Source organism: Carassius carassius, chromosome 9, assembly GCF_963082965.1.
Source record: "Carassius carassius chromosome 9, fCarCar2.1, whole genome shotgun sequence".
NCBI lineage: Eukaryota > Metazoa > Chordata > Actinopteri > Cypriniformes > Cyprinidae > Carassius > Carassius carassius.
The window spans coordinates 26,153,753-26,167,395 of NC_081763.1; the positions used below are offsets into that span (position 1 = coordinate 26,153,753).

Below are 13,643 nucleotides of genomic sequence, written 5' to 3' on the forward strand. Positions count from 1 at the left end.
TTCTTGGAGGGCCCTTAAAAACCCTTTTCCTTGTCTGTAGCTGTAATTAGATGGTTGGCTCAAAATAACCTGGCAGCAGAATTGTGTGCCCATGAGGAAAAATGGTAGATTTGAAATCGTGTACATGGGGATCTTGCACCAGTCGAGCATGTCTGTAATTGAGATGAATGGGAAGGCTGATAGATACTTATTTTAACAGGTATTACAGTTCTGCTCAGTGGTTTAAGCAGACATCCTTTGAGAATAATGCGCCCATGTTGACAATGGTAAAAACATCAAAGGAAATAGCCTATCCCCATAAATAAGTGATAAAAATGCTCATATAAAAGATTATCAATTTGCATAAGACTTCAGTTGTACAAATCCAATCCTGTTTAATGCGGTTAGAATCATTAGCCCCAACACATTATATATTTATTTCATTTAAAATGGATGTATATAATTATGGCGATTTGTCATTTCCAAATGCACCTCACATTACTGGTCAAATCGATATGTTTATTTAATGGAATAACAAGCGCAATCAATTCCTATGGGAAAACTGCTGACGACTGGAGCTGTTTGGGTCCAACTCGTCAAAGTGAACGAGAAAACTGCATCGAGGCGCGGACTCTTAAACACACACAGAGTGAGAGAGAGAGAGAGAGAGAGAGAGAGAGAGAGAGAGAGAGATGGTGGAGACTGGGTGAAGCGGCACAGTGTTTCTCAAATGCCATAATTAAACGTCTGTCGACAACTGAATGATACGAGCGAGAGAAGACGGCAAAACTAACTAAGACACAGCACGAAGATCGGTGAACTTGATTTACAATCATGATTTCGCGGAATTGAACGAATGCTTCAAGAAAGAGGAAAGCGAAAAAGCCGCGTGCATGGATCTCTCTCATACATCCATCATCCCACGCGCGCTGTTCTCCAGGCAAAATTCAACATGATTCGCGTAATGAAACTGTTCACGGCGAGGTTTTAATGGAGGTGGAAGGTGAATCTCCTGACAGCGAGCTTGAGTTTTAGTCGCCGTTAGTTCCAGATGTACAACATTGCTCCACATCGCAGAGTTCTCATGGCTCCAGTTGGAGACACCAGAGCTTGGAGAGGCATGTGGGGTCTTTAGCAGCAATAATCGCGGCAGGAAACCAGTCTGGAGGGTTGATAAAAGCAATAAATCCCTACTGAACACAAGTGACCCGACGCGCTATGACAAACTTCAGGGGAAGAGCTTCACCGGCGCGGATGCTACGACGCCTTGAGATGTTTTAAAGTGGAGCCTTTCTGATACACAGGAACTTTTTGGATTCACCATCGACATAACTGCGGAGATGACAAGAAGACAGGACGACATTGCGCCATCACCTTTTATCTGAACACTGTGATTAGTTCTCACAAAAGCACTGAATCTTTATTGCCTTTGGACCTGCTTTCAATACATTCCGCTGTTAGACATGGAGACTAGTCAGCTACGGACAGTAGACGGGTTGATTTCTTAACGAATACATAGCCATATTGTTTTTATTCCTCTTAACACGTTGTGTTCCGTGTATCGATTAATTTTGCACTATGATGGAACCGCCACCTTGCTCTAAAAAGAGTCTGTCTCTTTCGCTGCCGGTTCCCCGGGAGGGACAGGCGACCCTCAAGCCCCCCCAGCATCTGTGGAGACAGCCACGGACCCCCATCAAAATCAAACACCGCGGTTACTCTGACACCGACCGACATCACCACCGACAGATAGAGCGATCAAATGCCATGGACACGAGTGACCGGCCGGGGCTCAAGAAGTCCCGTATGTCCTGGCCATCGTCGTTCCACGGAACCACCAGCGCGTCCATGAGCAACTGCGATGGGAGCAAGCGGTAAGAAAGCCGAGTGACTAAGTACGTGTGAACAAACGAGCCATTTCTGTATGATGGACGCCCAAAACTAATAATAATGATGATGGAAGGGTTAATAGTGCTTTATGTGGAGAGGCAGAACGCGTGGGCATCCTGGATGATGCGTTATGCGTAACGGCACCAGCAGCGTTTAGAGAGCGTGAGTTTGAAATGCCTCGAACGTGACCCCTCGAAGTAACCTCGAACCAGTTATGAGCAGCTGATGGCATAACCGATTACTAATAATGCTAATGAGCTAGATTAAAAGTGTAGAAGAAGCGCATGTAATAGGGTTTTTGGAGAACCCATGCCCACATGTTGTGGACACCACGAAGTTTAGGGTGACTGATAAAGTATAGCGCTAAAAAAAATTGTTCTGAGAATATTTGGATCATTATGCGCTTTCGCTCTTGGCACGTGCAGACACCATATGCGTGTGGCAAAAAAAATGCATGATCTAATCAAGCATCAAATCAGATTAAGACAAATGGCATGATTTGATTTTAGTGTACAGATTAGTAATTCTGTCTCTTTTAGCATTCATAGAATCTTTCCATTGCATAAAAAGTTATTTATAGTGGAAAAATGTTCTTTAGTTTAATGGTCTTTAACCACTTCAGCTGTTATTTAGATTTATTTGAGAATTAGGCATATGCAATATTGGACCCACAGGTGGGTCCCCAGAGTTGATGTGGTTAAGAAAAGACGTCTCTTTAAGGAAAAGCTCACTGAATAGTTCTTTGGAGAAGCAAAAATGTTTCTTCTATGGCAGGGATCTTCAAATCTGGACCTCGAGATCCACTTTCCTGCAGAGTTTAGCTCTAATCCTAATCAAACACACCTGAGCATGCTAATCAAAGCCAATCAATGTCTTGTGATTATTAGAAAATCACAGGCAGGTGACTTTGATTAGGGTTGGAGCTAAATTCTGCAGTGCATTGGACCTCCAGGGTATGATTTGAGGAAGTGGGTTCTATGGCAGCACCCCTTTTGGAATTTTTTTTTCAAGTGTATTAATTGTAATATAATGTTGGCCAAAAAGCCAAAGCATGCACAGAAACATCAGATGCACTGTATTCCTTGGAATTTGAATTGAACTACCACAAGCATGTGTAGCGCTGTTATAAATAATCAACTTGAATTCGTTTTAGACAGAGAAACACATTTGTCAGACTGACATTCATGTTGATTTTGTGGGTTTGCATGATGTGCTGAAGCATACAATACACTGCTTTTACCCTCAAGGATAAGTGTGGGTGTTGCTTGCTGTGTTTGTACGTAGACTGATGCGCATACAGACTGATATCAGTGCTGGAAGAGGTGAAATGTGCCGTTCTGTTGAGTGGCGCCTCACCAAATTAGGTGATTATTACTGTAATAATCCGCTTCTGTGAGGGGCATGAGCCCCAGGGGAGGCCAAGAGCCGAAGGCCCCGGTTTCCTTCCTGTCAACTTTTGCCGAGGCCACAGACGGCCTGCACGGCAGGCTCATGGGAGCCAGGCCAGCTCTGCCTGACTGTATAGTAAAGCCTGATTTGAATTCCCTTCACCAGGACACGCTTACAGCCAGTCCAAGAATGAGTGCAGCAGCACTGGCTCGAACTGTCCTGCTTCTACTGTGGGCGGGCGACACAGTGCGAGAAACAGACCGCGAGAGACAGATAAAGATATGTGTGGCTCTGCTGATGTGATGTCTTAAGAAGTAGAGATGTCCATGTCTATCTGCTCACTTTCTCATCGCATTGATCACATTTTGTTACACGATCATCCAGCAAAATCACAGGTCTCCATAGGTCGTCCAGTATGTGTTGTGTCAATAAGTGTGTTTACATGCATAATCCTAAACTGATTATTAATAACTTGACAATGTAAGGTCACATAAACTGCTTACACAGTTTTCTTTTTTATTGATTAAAGGCCAGTTTAAGCTAAACCTGATATGCCCTTGCAGTTTCTTACATTACACATTGTTCCAAAGCAGCATTACAGAAAAATTATTATTTTTAAAATATCTTAATATTGTGATGCCTTACAGTCGCATTTAGCAGATAAGAGCTGGACAATAATATAGTTTGCATTTTGCAAAAATCAAAATCAAGCTGTTGACATTTGCTATATAGTGTGTGTGTGTGTGTATGTGTGTGTAGCCCTACACAAGTATACTGTATCTATGCTTACATATGTACTAGGGGTGTAACGATACGCGCATTCGTATTGAACCGTTCGGTACGAGGCTTTCAGTTCGGTACGCGGTACGCATTATGGACCGAACGGTTCGTTGGACTAATTAATTATATTTGGAAAATAAAAAAATTGTGAAATATAATGATATGCGTTCAACAAGGTAGCCCAATAACCCAAACGACGTAACAGGCAACGCCCCTGACACCCCCGAAGAAGAAAAAAACACCAACTTATATGTTTATGTTAGGCTACTCAGTCAGGCGCTCGCTCACTCAGTAATACGCGCTGAAGGCTCGTTGCAAAATGGACAATGCGTTTAACAGACCAGAAATAGAAGATCCTCCAATAACCAACAGGTCTGGTGTTTGGGTGCACTTTGGATTCCCTGTAAGCTATAATGGTGATGGCAAGAAAGTGGTGGATAAAAAAAACAACGATAGGTACACCAGCGGGAATACAAAAAAAAAAAAAAAAACACCAGCGGGAATACTTGAAACATGTCAACTCATTTACGCCGACATCACATTAGTGTGTCAGTATCCGGGAAAAGACGGAAAAAAGGAGAAACATACACGCAACAAACTATCCCCGCATCATTTAGACAGACATTTCCAACGGATTCAAACAGGGCAAAAGACATCACCACGGCGATTGGTAGGCTACATTTACGTTATAGCCGCGGATATGAGACCTTACTATTTACCATTCATTCTATCATCACCATTGTAGCTTACAGGGAATCCAAAGTGCACCCAAACACCAGACCTGTTGGTTATTGGAGGATCTTCTATTTCTGGTCTGTTAAATGCATTAGCCATTTTGCAACGAGCCTTCAGCGCGTACTGAGTGAGCGAGCGCCTTACTCTGTAGTGGAAAACGTAGGTTTTAAGAACATGCTTAATGTAGTTGAGCCCCGTTACAATATTCCTTCACGAGCTCATTTCAGACAGACCGTAATTCCTGCTTTGTTCCAAAAAACATAAGCCCTATAGAGAACCAATTGAGTAAAAACACACTCAATATAAAGAGTTATAGAGTTCCATATAAAAAGTTACATCTTTGTATTTGTTCATAACTAATATAACATTTTCATTTTTTTTATAAGGAGCTGTTTTTGTTTTATACAGTATGCTGCTAAGAAAACACCATAGGAGATGGGTAAAGAATAGCTCCATCATTGTTCAATGTAAAAAAAAAAAACATACTTTGTTAGTTTTAATAAATAAAACATTTTTTAAAAATCAAGGAAATTTATCTGCCAATTTTTTCTTTTTGCTGTATATAAAACGTACCGAACCGTACCGAACCGAACCGTGACACCAGTGTATTGTATCGAGCCGAACCGTGAATTTTGTGAACCCTTACACCCCTAATATGTACATATACAAACAACTTTTTATAAAGAGCTTGGTTATAATAATGTAGTTACATTTTGCTACTAAATAAAAGTGAAGCAATTGAGATTTGCTATGTAGTATATATTATTTTATATGAGTATGCAGATACATTTGGATATAAACCAGCTTTATAAACAGAGCTGGGCGATAGAGCACTTTTCATTGTGTGACAACATAAGCACACAGCAAAGATTTGCTATATAGTATGTATTGCTTTATCACAGTAAATTATAAAAAAAAAAATTGTATGTAAATACCTGTAATGATATGGTTAGCCTATTCATTGTCTTGTGTGCATCTCTGTTTACGTTTTGACATCAAAACTGATGAAAAAGTGGACATTTCTAATACCTCAAACTGCTTTTAAAATATGCATATTGTTGCTAGTTATCAGCCTGTTCACGTATGTATGGATAGGATAGTGTGTGTATATGTATATCTATGTTTGTGTGTGGACGCATTTGTGCATGCAATGCTGCAGGCTTAAGAGAAAGACATGGATGATAATGAGCAATTTGCATGTATGGTCACATCATACATCAAGAGGTGGGGTGGGGGGCCGGGGGTCTTCTTCGCAGTGGCAAATTTTTATATTTATTCTTTTATGCAGATATCCCGGCAGCCTTTTAATGGGAGCCCTAAGCAGGGTGCCTTGCCCCCAATATGTATTTATTGAGCTTAAGTAATATACTGTTTTGAGTCCAGAGGACCCCTTCAATGTCATCTGTTCCTCTGAGCCTGGGGCCAAAACTTAAACCTCATACACAGCTGCATGCCCAATGATACACTACTGCCTCGTGTTTTGCCGTGTTTGAGGATGATGAAGTTCATGACCTTTTTTGACAGTCTTATATCACCCTTAAAGAAATATTCAGGGTTCTGTGCAAGTTAATCTCAATCAACAGCAGTTGTGGCATAATTTTGATTATTATTAAAAAATACTGCAACTCCTCTCTTGTTTTCTTTTGAGGGTTACAGTGAAGCACTTAGAATGAAAGGGGCAATTTCTGAAGGATTTAAAGGTACAATTTGTAAGATATTTGCAGTAAAATATCATAAAAACACTAGGCTAGTGTTATATATTTTGTCCAGCTGGTTACTAACAATATCTCTAATGTTTTCAACTACTTGTAAATCATGAGAAAATCCCATTCTAAACAGTGACACGGGGCAGTGCAGTCGCCTGTCAATGACGTTAATTACCCTTTGTTCAAGCCTTTACCTGACGTAGAAACAACATGACAACAGTGTGTGGACAAATGCAGAAGTAGCTTCGCGGAAAACTTCAACTAGAAAGAGATGCCGATCTCGCTTGTGTTTTACTCGACAGGTGAGTTGTTTTGATTCGTATCTTTACAGAAAACGTATGCTATTATGCTATTAACGATCAACAAGATTAGTATAATGGGGCATTCTCGAGGTCGGACATCCGGGACTTTTACTCCCATAATGCACTGTGCGCGCATAGCAACCGCGGCGAAGGGTAAAACAAACAAGCGCTCGCCATTAAGCAACACGAAGCGGAAGACAAATGAGCGCAGATATGTCGAGAAAACTGCCGAGAATCATGCCTAAAAAATTAGCAATGATTCGGCAAATCAAAGAAATAACAAAATAATACCACTGCAGAGATGGTCACTCAATTTTCTGTTGCTATGTTATGACATTGCTATGCATAATGGTCGGCAGCTCTACACTGATAAGCAACAATGAAATGCACTAGTTGTGTGGGGAATAAGATACGTTTCTGCAGTTAGTCTATTTTTGCTTTTTTGAAAAAACCGTGTCCCTCACTGACACTGTACAAACTGTGCCACTGACAGACTGAGCTCATTACAGCCATTGTGTAACACAGTGCTTTTGAATAAACTTTTTTTTTTTTCTAAATGAACAGTTAATGTAATCGATGCTTGATGGGTATTTAAACATGACTGCAAGTGTAGGACACATGGTATGTACACATGGTGTTCACACCAGGGGATTTGATGAGGTAATTGTATATGTCTGGATACTCGAGCCTGGGCCATGCCTTTGGGTTGTTCTCCCAGGACTCAGCTGGATGTCGATAGGGACAAGATTGTAACGTTAAACCTACAAGCGACAGCTTTCTGTGGTACCTGGTCAATGCAGGCGCAAGTAGACTTTCTATATATTGATAAGACATTCTGTAATAGAAGAAAGAAGATCTGTATTTGTATAGCTGCTAGCGCCTTTCACATACATGTAACGTTAGCTAACGTTAGTCACAAAGCGCTTTACATGAGTGTTTTATTACATTCACTTCACTTCTCACCACCGACATACATTCGCATACACAGATATCATTCATCATTAATACAAAGTAGTCCGTTAGTATCCATAACTGACATAATCCACAACAAAACTTCTGTGAATAGATACCTTTTTGATTTTCCTCGGGCTTTGCCTTGATTGCCTTCGGTTTGTTTTACCCTTCAAACACGGCGGCGGCTTGTTGCTATGCAGGTCACATGATTTGTGACGTAACGCCGACCAAGAGAATACACGCCAAACGTGGGGCATCGTGTCTCTAGACCTATGCGAGAACGCGTTTGATCCATAGTCTGACCGCATCTTTGCATTGACTTTGTATGTAATCTACTCGCGCAAATCGTTGAACTCGCGTTAGATCCATGATTTATTTTTCCGTCTGATTGATGGCTGTCAGCGGTTGGGTACGAAACAACAAATCCCATCATTCCACGCTCCTTCTTGGCGTCATCAAACCATGCAATTGTTATTGTTTTGATAGTGCGCCCTCTCGTGGCAGGTCCTACAACCTGAACCTTTAAAACAAAAATGTGAAGCTTGTAATTTTATAAAAGCACTCGCATGTGTATTTTTAGACCTGAAAAGTTGTTCTCATCATTACTAATTAAATATAAATTCTACATGTTCTGCTTCTCTGGGTCCAGTTTCATCTAATACACAATAGTTAAAGCTGACGTGACACTTGTGGTGTTTTCAGCATCTGCCATCCCACTATATAATCTCCAGAGCTGCTCTAAGAATTCACTTCACAAGCATTTCAATTTTTGTCAAAATACACAAAGACGAAAAAAAGTTCTGTTTAATCTAAAAAAAAAAAAAAAAAAAAACAATTGACAGAAATATATTACTGTTGTACAACATAATGTACTTTTCATCTCATAACAACAACAAAAACAACAAATTAATTTTATTATTAATAATTTAAGGAATACCAAATAATACTTATTTTTGGTCCATGTTTTAATTTCAACAGTAAACATCAGCTCTTTGTTTGCCAAGAAATGAAAGGTAATGTTCAAATTTCACTTATTACATTTTATAGCATTTAAATGGATGACGTTTTATGCACTGATTTGATTACCATTGTTTGTAATAATACATTTGTATTACACCATAAAACAGAGAATCCAGAAAAAAACACCACAGAATGTAAAAATGCATTAAATAGGGAACTATAATTCTTAAATGTTCGATAAGTTATTCAATTATTAAAGGTTTATCATTTTGATTAATAAAATTTGATTTTAAAATTAAACCATTAACTCAGAATCCCCAAAAAATTAATTTGGGTAAAAAAAAAAAAAAAAAACATTTCTTGGGGCCCTAATTATGCCACGAGTGCTGTCGATTGAGTTTAAATGAATTCCTTCAAATAAGCACTGTTGACAGAGTCTGAACCATTTCCAGGTAGATGCTTGATGGAACAGTTTGATCTCAAATGAGTTTCTAGGAGACTTATAAAATGGAAAGTAACCTCACCGGGGCATATCTGCTCTCAGTTCAATCATTGGAGGCGATGTGTCTCAGCACACCAACTAAGGAATCAGCAGTTATCTCAGGATCTTTAACCTCTCAGATGCTTTGGCCAATAGAAGCCCATTGTTCTCTCTGATGATTTTTTTTAAGGACTGTCACTAGTATTTTTCCCACCTATACATGTTTGTCCGTTAGAGGAAGCATGATGACTGATTTATTAGAAATACCATGACTCCAAATAGAGTTTTGAACACCTTTGGTGCTGAGGATTGATCGTTCAGCTTTACTCAATTTTCATTTTTGTCGGTGGCAGCATTTTTTATTTACTATTCAATATAATCACTTCCTTCTGTTTACTCCCTTTCAGCTATAGCTTGTACTGTTTTTTGAGCCTTTTTAACCATACGTCTCACTGAAATATTGAACTGTCACTCGTATTCCCAAACTCGCTGGCTTTCAGTCATTACAAGTTGATAAGACGCCATGCCTTCAGTACCGTTTCTCAGATGACAAAGGCAGCTTTTATTTCTTTCACATGAAATTAATTTGTGAAACCATGTGCAACCTTACCTTGGGAAGGAGGTAGCATTATTGAATGTGTCCCCTAACCCAGTGCACTCTGGGAAGTCACCACTGAGGAGAGAATGACCGACATTGAACAGCTCATCCTGCAGTTCTGTTGCTATGGTTACATTTTGTGCCTGTGTAAAATAGATACATTTTGCCCAAAAAGGCAAAAGGAAGTTTAATTCCCTGATGCGCAGTATGTTGCTTTAATATGCTGAGGAAAATATTTTTTATTGCTGCTAAATGTGTAGTTCATTTACACTTTCAATAAGTTGCCATCTCTGAGAACCCACAGATCTCCTGTAAGTCACATTGTTCCTAGTTGTTGTTTATAAGAGTTTATTATTCTCAGTCACTGGCTGGTTTTCGATTACTTCTTCTGTCTACTGTTGCCTCTTACTCAGTCTGGTCTGCTTTGTTGCACCTAGAACTGAATAGATATCCAATATCCTGCCAAATAAACACGCAGTTCATCTTTTCCAGTGGTTTTCAAACCTGTCCTGGAGGCACCCCTGCCCTGCACATTGTATGTCTTCCTTATTAGACACACCCAAATCAGGTCTTGCAGTCTCTACTAATGAGCTGATGATTTGAATCAGGTGTGTTAGATGAGGGAGACATGCAAAATGCGCTGTGTTTATTTGGCAGTATATTGGAAAGCTGTCAAATTGTGAAGTGCTTAATTACATACACCTGTGATTAATGAGCTCAACAATTGCATTGGTGTTTCAGATGTAACACTTTGTGTAAATATACTTTGTACCCCATGCAAACCAGTCCGTAGCTACATACTAAAGGCCATTATTGTTCATCTCAAGGCATCTGCTTCTCCTTCCTCACTGCCGAAAATGCAATCTATCCTCCCATATATTGCTTACCTAGGCTCCACATTTATTTGCCTTTGCTGCCCTCAGAATTTTCATACTTCAAAGCACTCAACATGCTACGCATCCTGTGTTTGAGTGTTTTTTTCTGTTTCTTTCAAATGTCATCTTTGTTGCCCCGATGATCCCTCGCTGATTTATTGAAACCCCCCGACACTTGAGTCTGTTATTGTCTGGTGGCTTTGGCCCCTCCTTCCTTTTTTGACGGATGAGTGTCTCTCACTCATATCTCTGGCTTTGAGCATATTCACCAGCCTGTGTTCATTTGATTCTTTGCGCGTGATAATCACTGACTTCGATCTCAGCAGTCTGCTTGCTTTTCTCTCTCTCTCTCTCATCTTTATCATCTTATTTGTCTGATTTTCGCTCTGTATCCCTTGCTTTCTCTTTCCTCCAGTCGCCTTTTGTGCTCCCTGTTGTGCTTTCTTTCTTCCCCTGGCCTTGTGTGCCACTTACATTGTCTCTCGCGCTTTGCTCATGATCACTGCTGAGTTAATCACACCGTTGGCCTATCTTAAAATCTATAATTTCTTCCCTCTCCCGTGCATGTCCGCAGAGATCATCAGAGGACCAGGAAACTCATCTAATTCTCCTCCTCTCGTCCATTTCCCCAGTGGCTGAATGAACTGCCCGCCATTAGACTTTCTGCCGTCACTTATTACTTCTCCCATTCCCTGTGGGTACAGCCCTGTAAATGATACTGCTGCCTTTCACGAAGCCCTTGCATTCTCTGTGCCATCCATCAGTTCCCCACGACACTTTACAGTAACGCACCAGCCTTTTAGCTCACACCCAGACACATCCGCCTGCTCTCAAGATACCTGTGGTTTCCCTCTGCTCCATCTCTGCTGTGTAATTAGGCTGGCTATCTGAAATCTACACGATCATTACCAAGTTAAAGCTTCTGAAAAAGTTTAATGGGATTATTCCATGCTTGCAGCATGAGACGCTCTTCAAATACCCATGCTCCAATCCAGATGTGGAGAAATTAGGCAAAACCGAGGAGATAATGGCTATATAATACCTGGAGGAAACTATGCATATACATTGTCCTCCATCTCAAATCTGACACTGGTAAAAATCTGCTATAATAGGATAAAGTATTAGAGATTTATAGGCTGCTTAATTGTACAAATTCGTATTTGGTAAGAATGGAACGCTTCTTTTAAATCCCAAACTCTAAGCAATAAAGAAAGCATGGCACAACTGCAAGTAACCAAAGGGGCACTTTACCATTGCTGATTAAAGGGGCAGGGGCTAATTGTATATTTTTCATGCTTATTCTGGCACTGTACATTTTCCCCATGGACTTCCATTGTAAGTGCATTGCTTGTAATGCATTTTGTCAGAGACAATTCAGTATTGTGGAAATCAACTGGATGCCACAGTTGCTGTTGATACAGCTTGAAGATAAAATTTTAATTAATTTACTCACCCTCATGTGGTTCCAAATCAATATGTATTTCTTCCATGGAAAATAAAAATGTGAAACCATTCATTTTATTTGCATGTAAAAAAGCAATCAGCACAGTCTTTGGAAAAAAACTTTAGATTTATATTGTCTAAACTTTATATTAGTGTAGCTCAGTCGAGTGCTTTAATAAGCAAGCATTAGGCATCCAGCTTCATGGATAACGTTGGACCTCAGGTTTGGGCATGTGATGTCACGGTAAGCGACATCTGTTTTTATCCGTGCACCAACAGGCTAAGCTGCACCATGCTCACCCTCTTTTGACCTGCCTATATCTCCCTGCCTAATGCCTGGAAGAGTGAAACCAGGAGCTTTTCCACATTACACAACATCTACTGTAACATATATGATTAGAGGATTGAATTCTAGCATTATTTAGGTCTGAAGAAAGTGGAAGATGCTGATGGAGTAGATTCACATAGCTGCTGAACACCTGCTTTTGCAGTGAAGCAGACTGACATAAGTATACTTATGTAGACAATTTATAATATATATACACACTAGATAAAATTTGAAAGATCATTGACAAGAAGTTAATGATAGGACTTCTGGAATTACTGAAAAACAAAAAAGTTAATTATTAACACTTGAGTTGAAACCAAATAGCCAAAATAATGCGATATAAATTAAGATTGAGAAATGTTCGAACACATTGTATAATAGCTGATATATGCACTGCAGTGAAACATCAGAATCTCTAAAGAGCCTAAATTAAATCGCTCAAATTATGATCAATTAAATTGATTTTTTTAGGAATCAGAATCACTACCTATTGAAACCATTGCAATTAAACTGCTATCTCTGATGGAGACAGTGATGCTATTTCGGGCATTATTGCTCTGTGTTAAATACTTTTATTTTTATTTATCTTGTGTGTGTGTGTGTGTGTGTGTGTTTGTGTGTGTGTGTGTGTGTGTGTGTGCTGAAATGTTTTCTGTTACTCTTTCTAAATTACTTAGAAAACATAATCCGATGGGCTTCAGAAAGTTCACAGCAGGTTAGAGCTGGAGATTAAAACATTTTAACCAATCAGTAAAAATGTGATTCTCACTTAAATGAAAATAGATTCAATTGTGAAGTACATTGTGCAAATAAGTACACTTATGTTATTTTATATGAATATTTGCCTCTTTCATGCAGCTTCAATCCCATGTAAAATAGTCTAGTTTAGCCATAATATAATTTGTTCATAAATAACCCCAACCGTCAATTTCATATGCTAATATGGACAAAAAGCCATAGCCATAATGTTTCTTTGACAGTGTATTACTTGATGCAGGGTGACGTTTTAAATTCCCAGGTTGCCATTGGTTGTCTGCAAAGAGGTAAATTCTCACAGTCGTCTGTTTAGCATTAGCACGGCAGTATTCCGCGAGGATCTGTGTGGAGGTGTGAGGAGTCCTGAATTCTGTGTGTTATCAGACAGACATCCTGAATCAAGCTGCTCCACAGCAGCAGCCTTCATTCTCACATTTTGATGATAAGCTGTGTAGTGACATCCGTCA

General features: G+C 39.7%; 1 protein-coding gene across 1 annotated transcript in view; it reads left to right on the top strand.

Annotated features, from left to right (window-relative positions):
- Positions 1-662: 662 nt before the first annotated feature.
- The window catches only part of LOC132149426 (cAMP-specific 3',5'-cyclic phosphodiesterase 4C-like), a 48,669-nt gene continuing 35,688 nt past the window's right edge, over positions 663-13,643 (top strand). Inside the window, exon 1 of the mRNA XM_059558657.1 lies at positions 663-1,853. Coding sequence (XP_059414640.1) covers positions 1,558-1,853 — 296 coding nt within the window. The 5' untranslated portion in view covers positions 663-1,557. The remainder of the gene's footprint in view (positions 1,854-13,643) is intronic.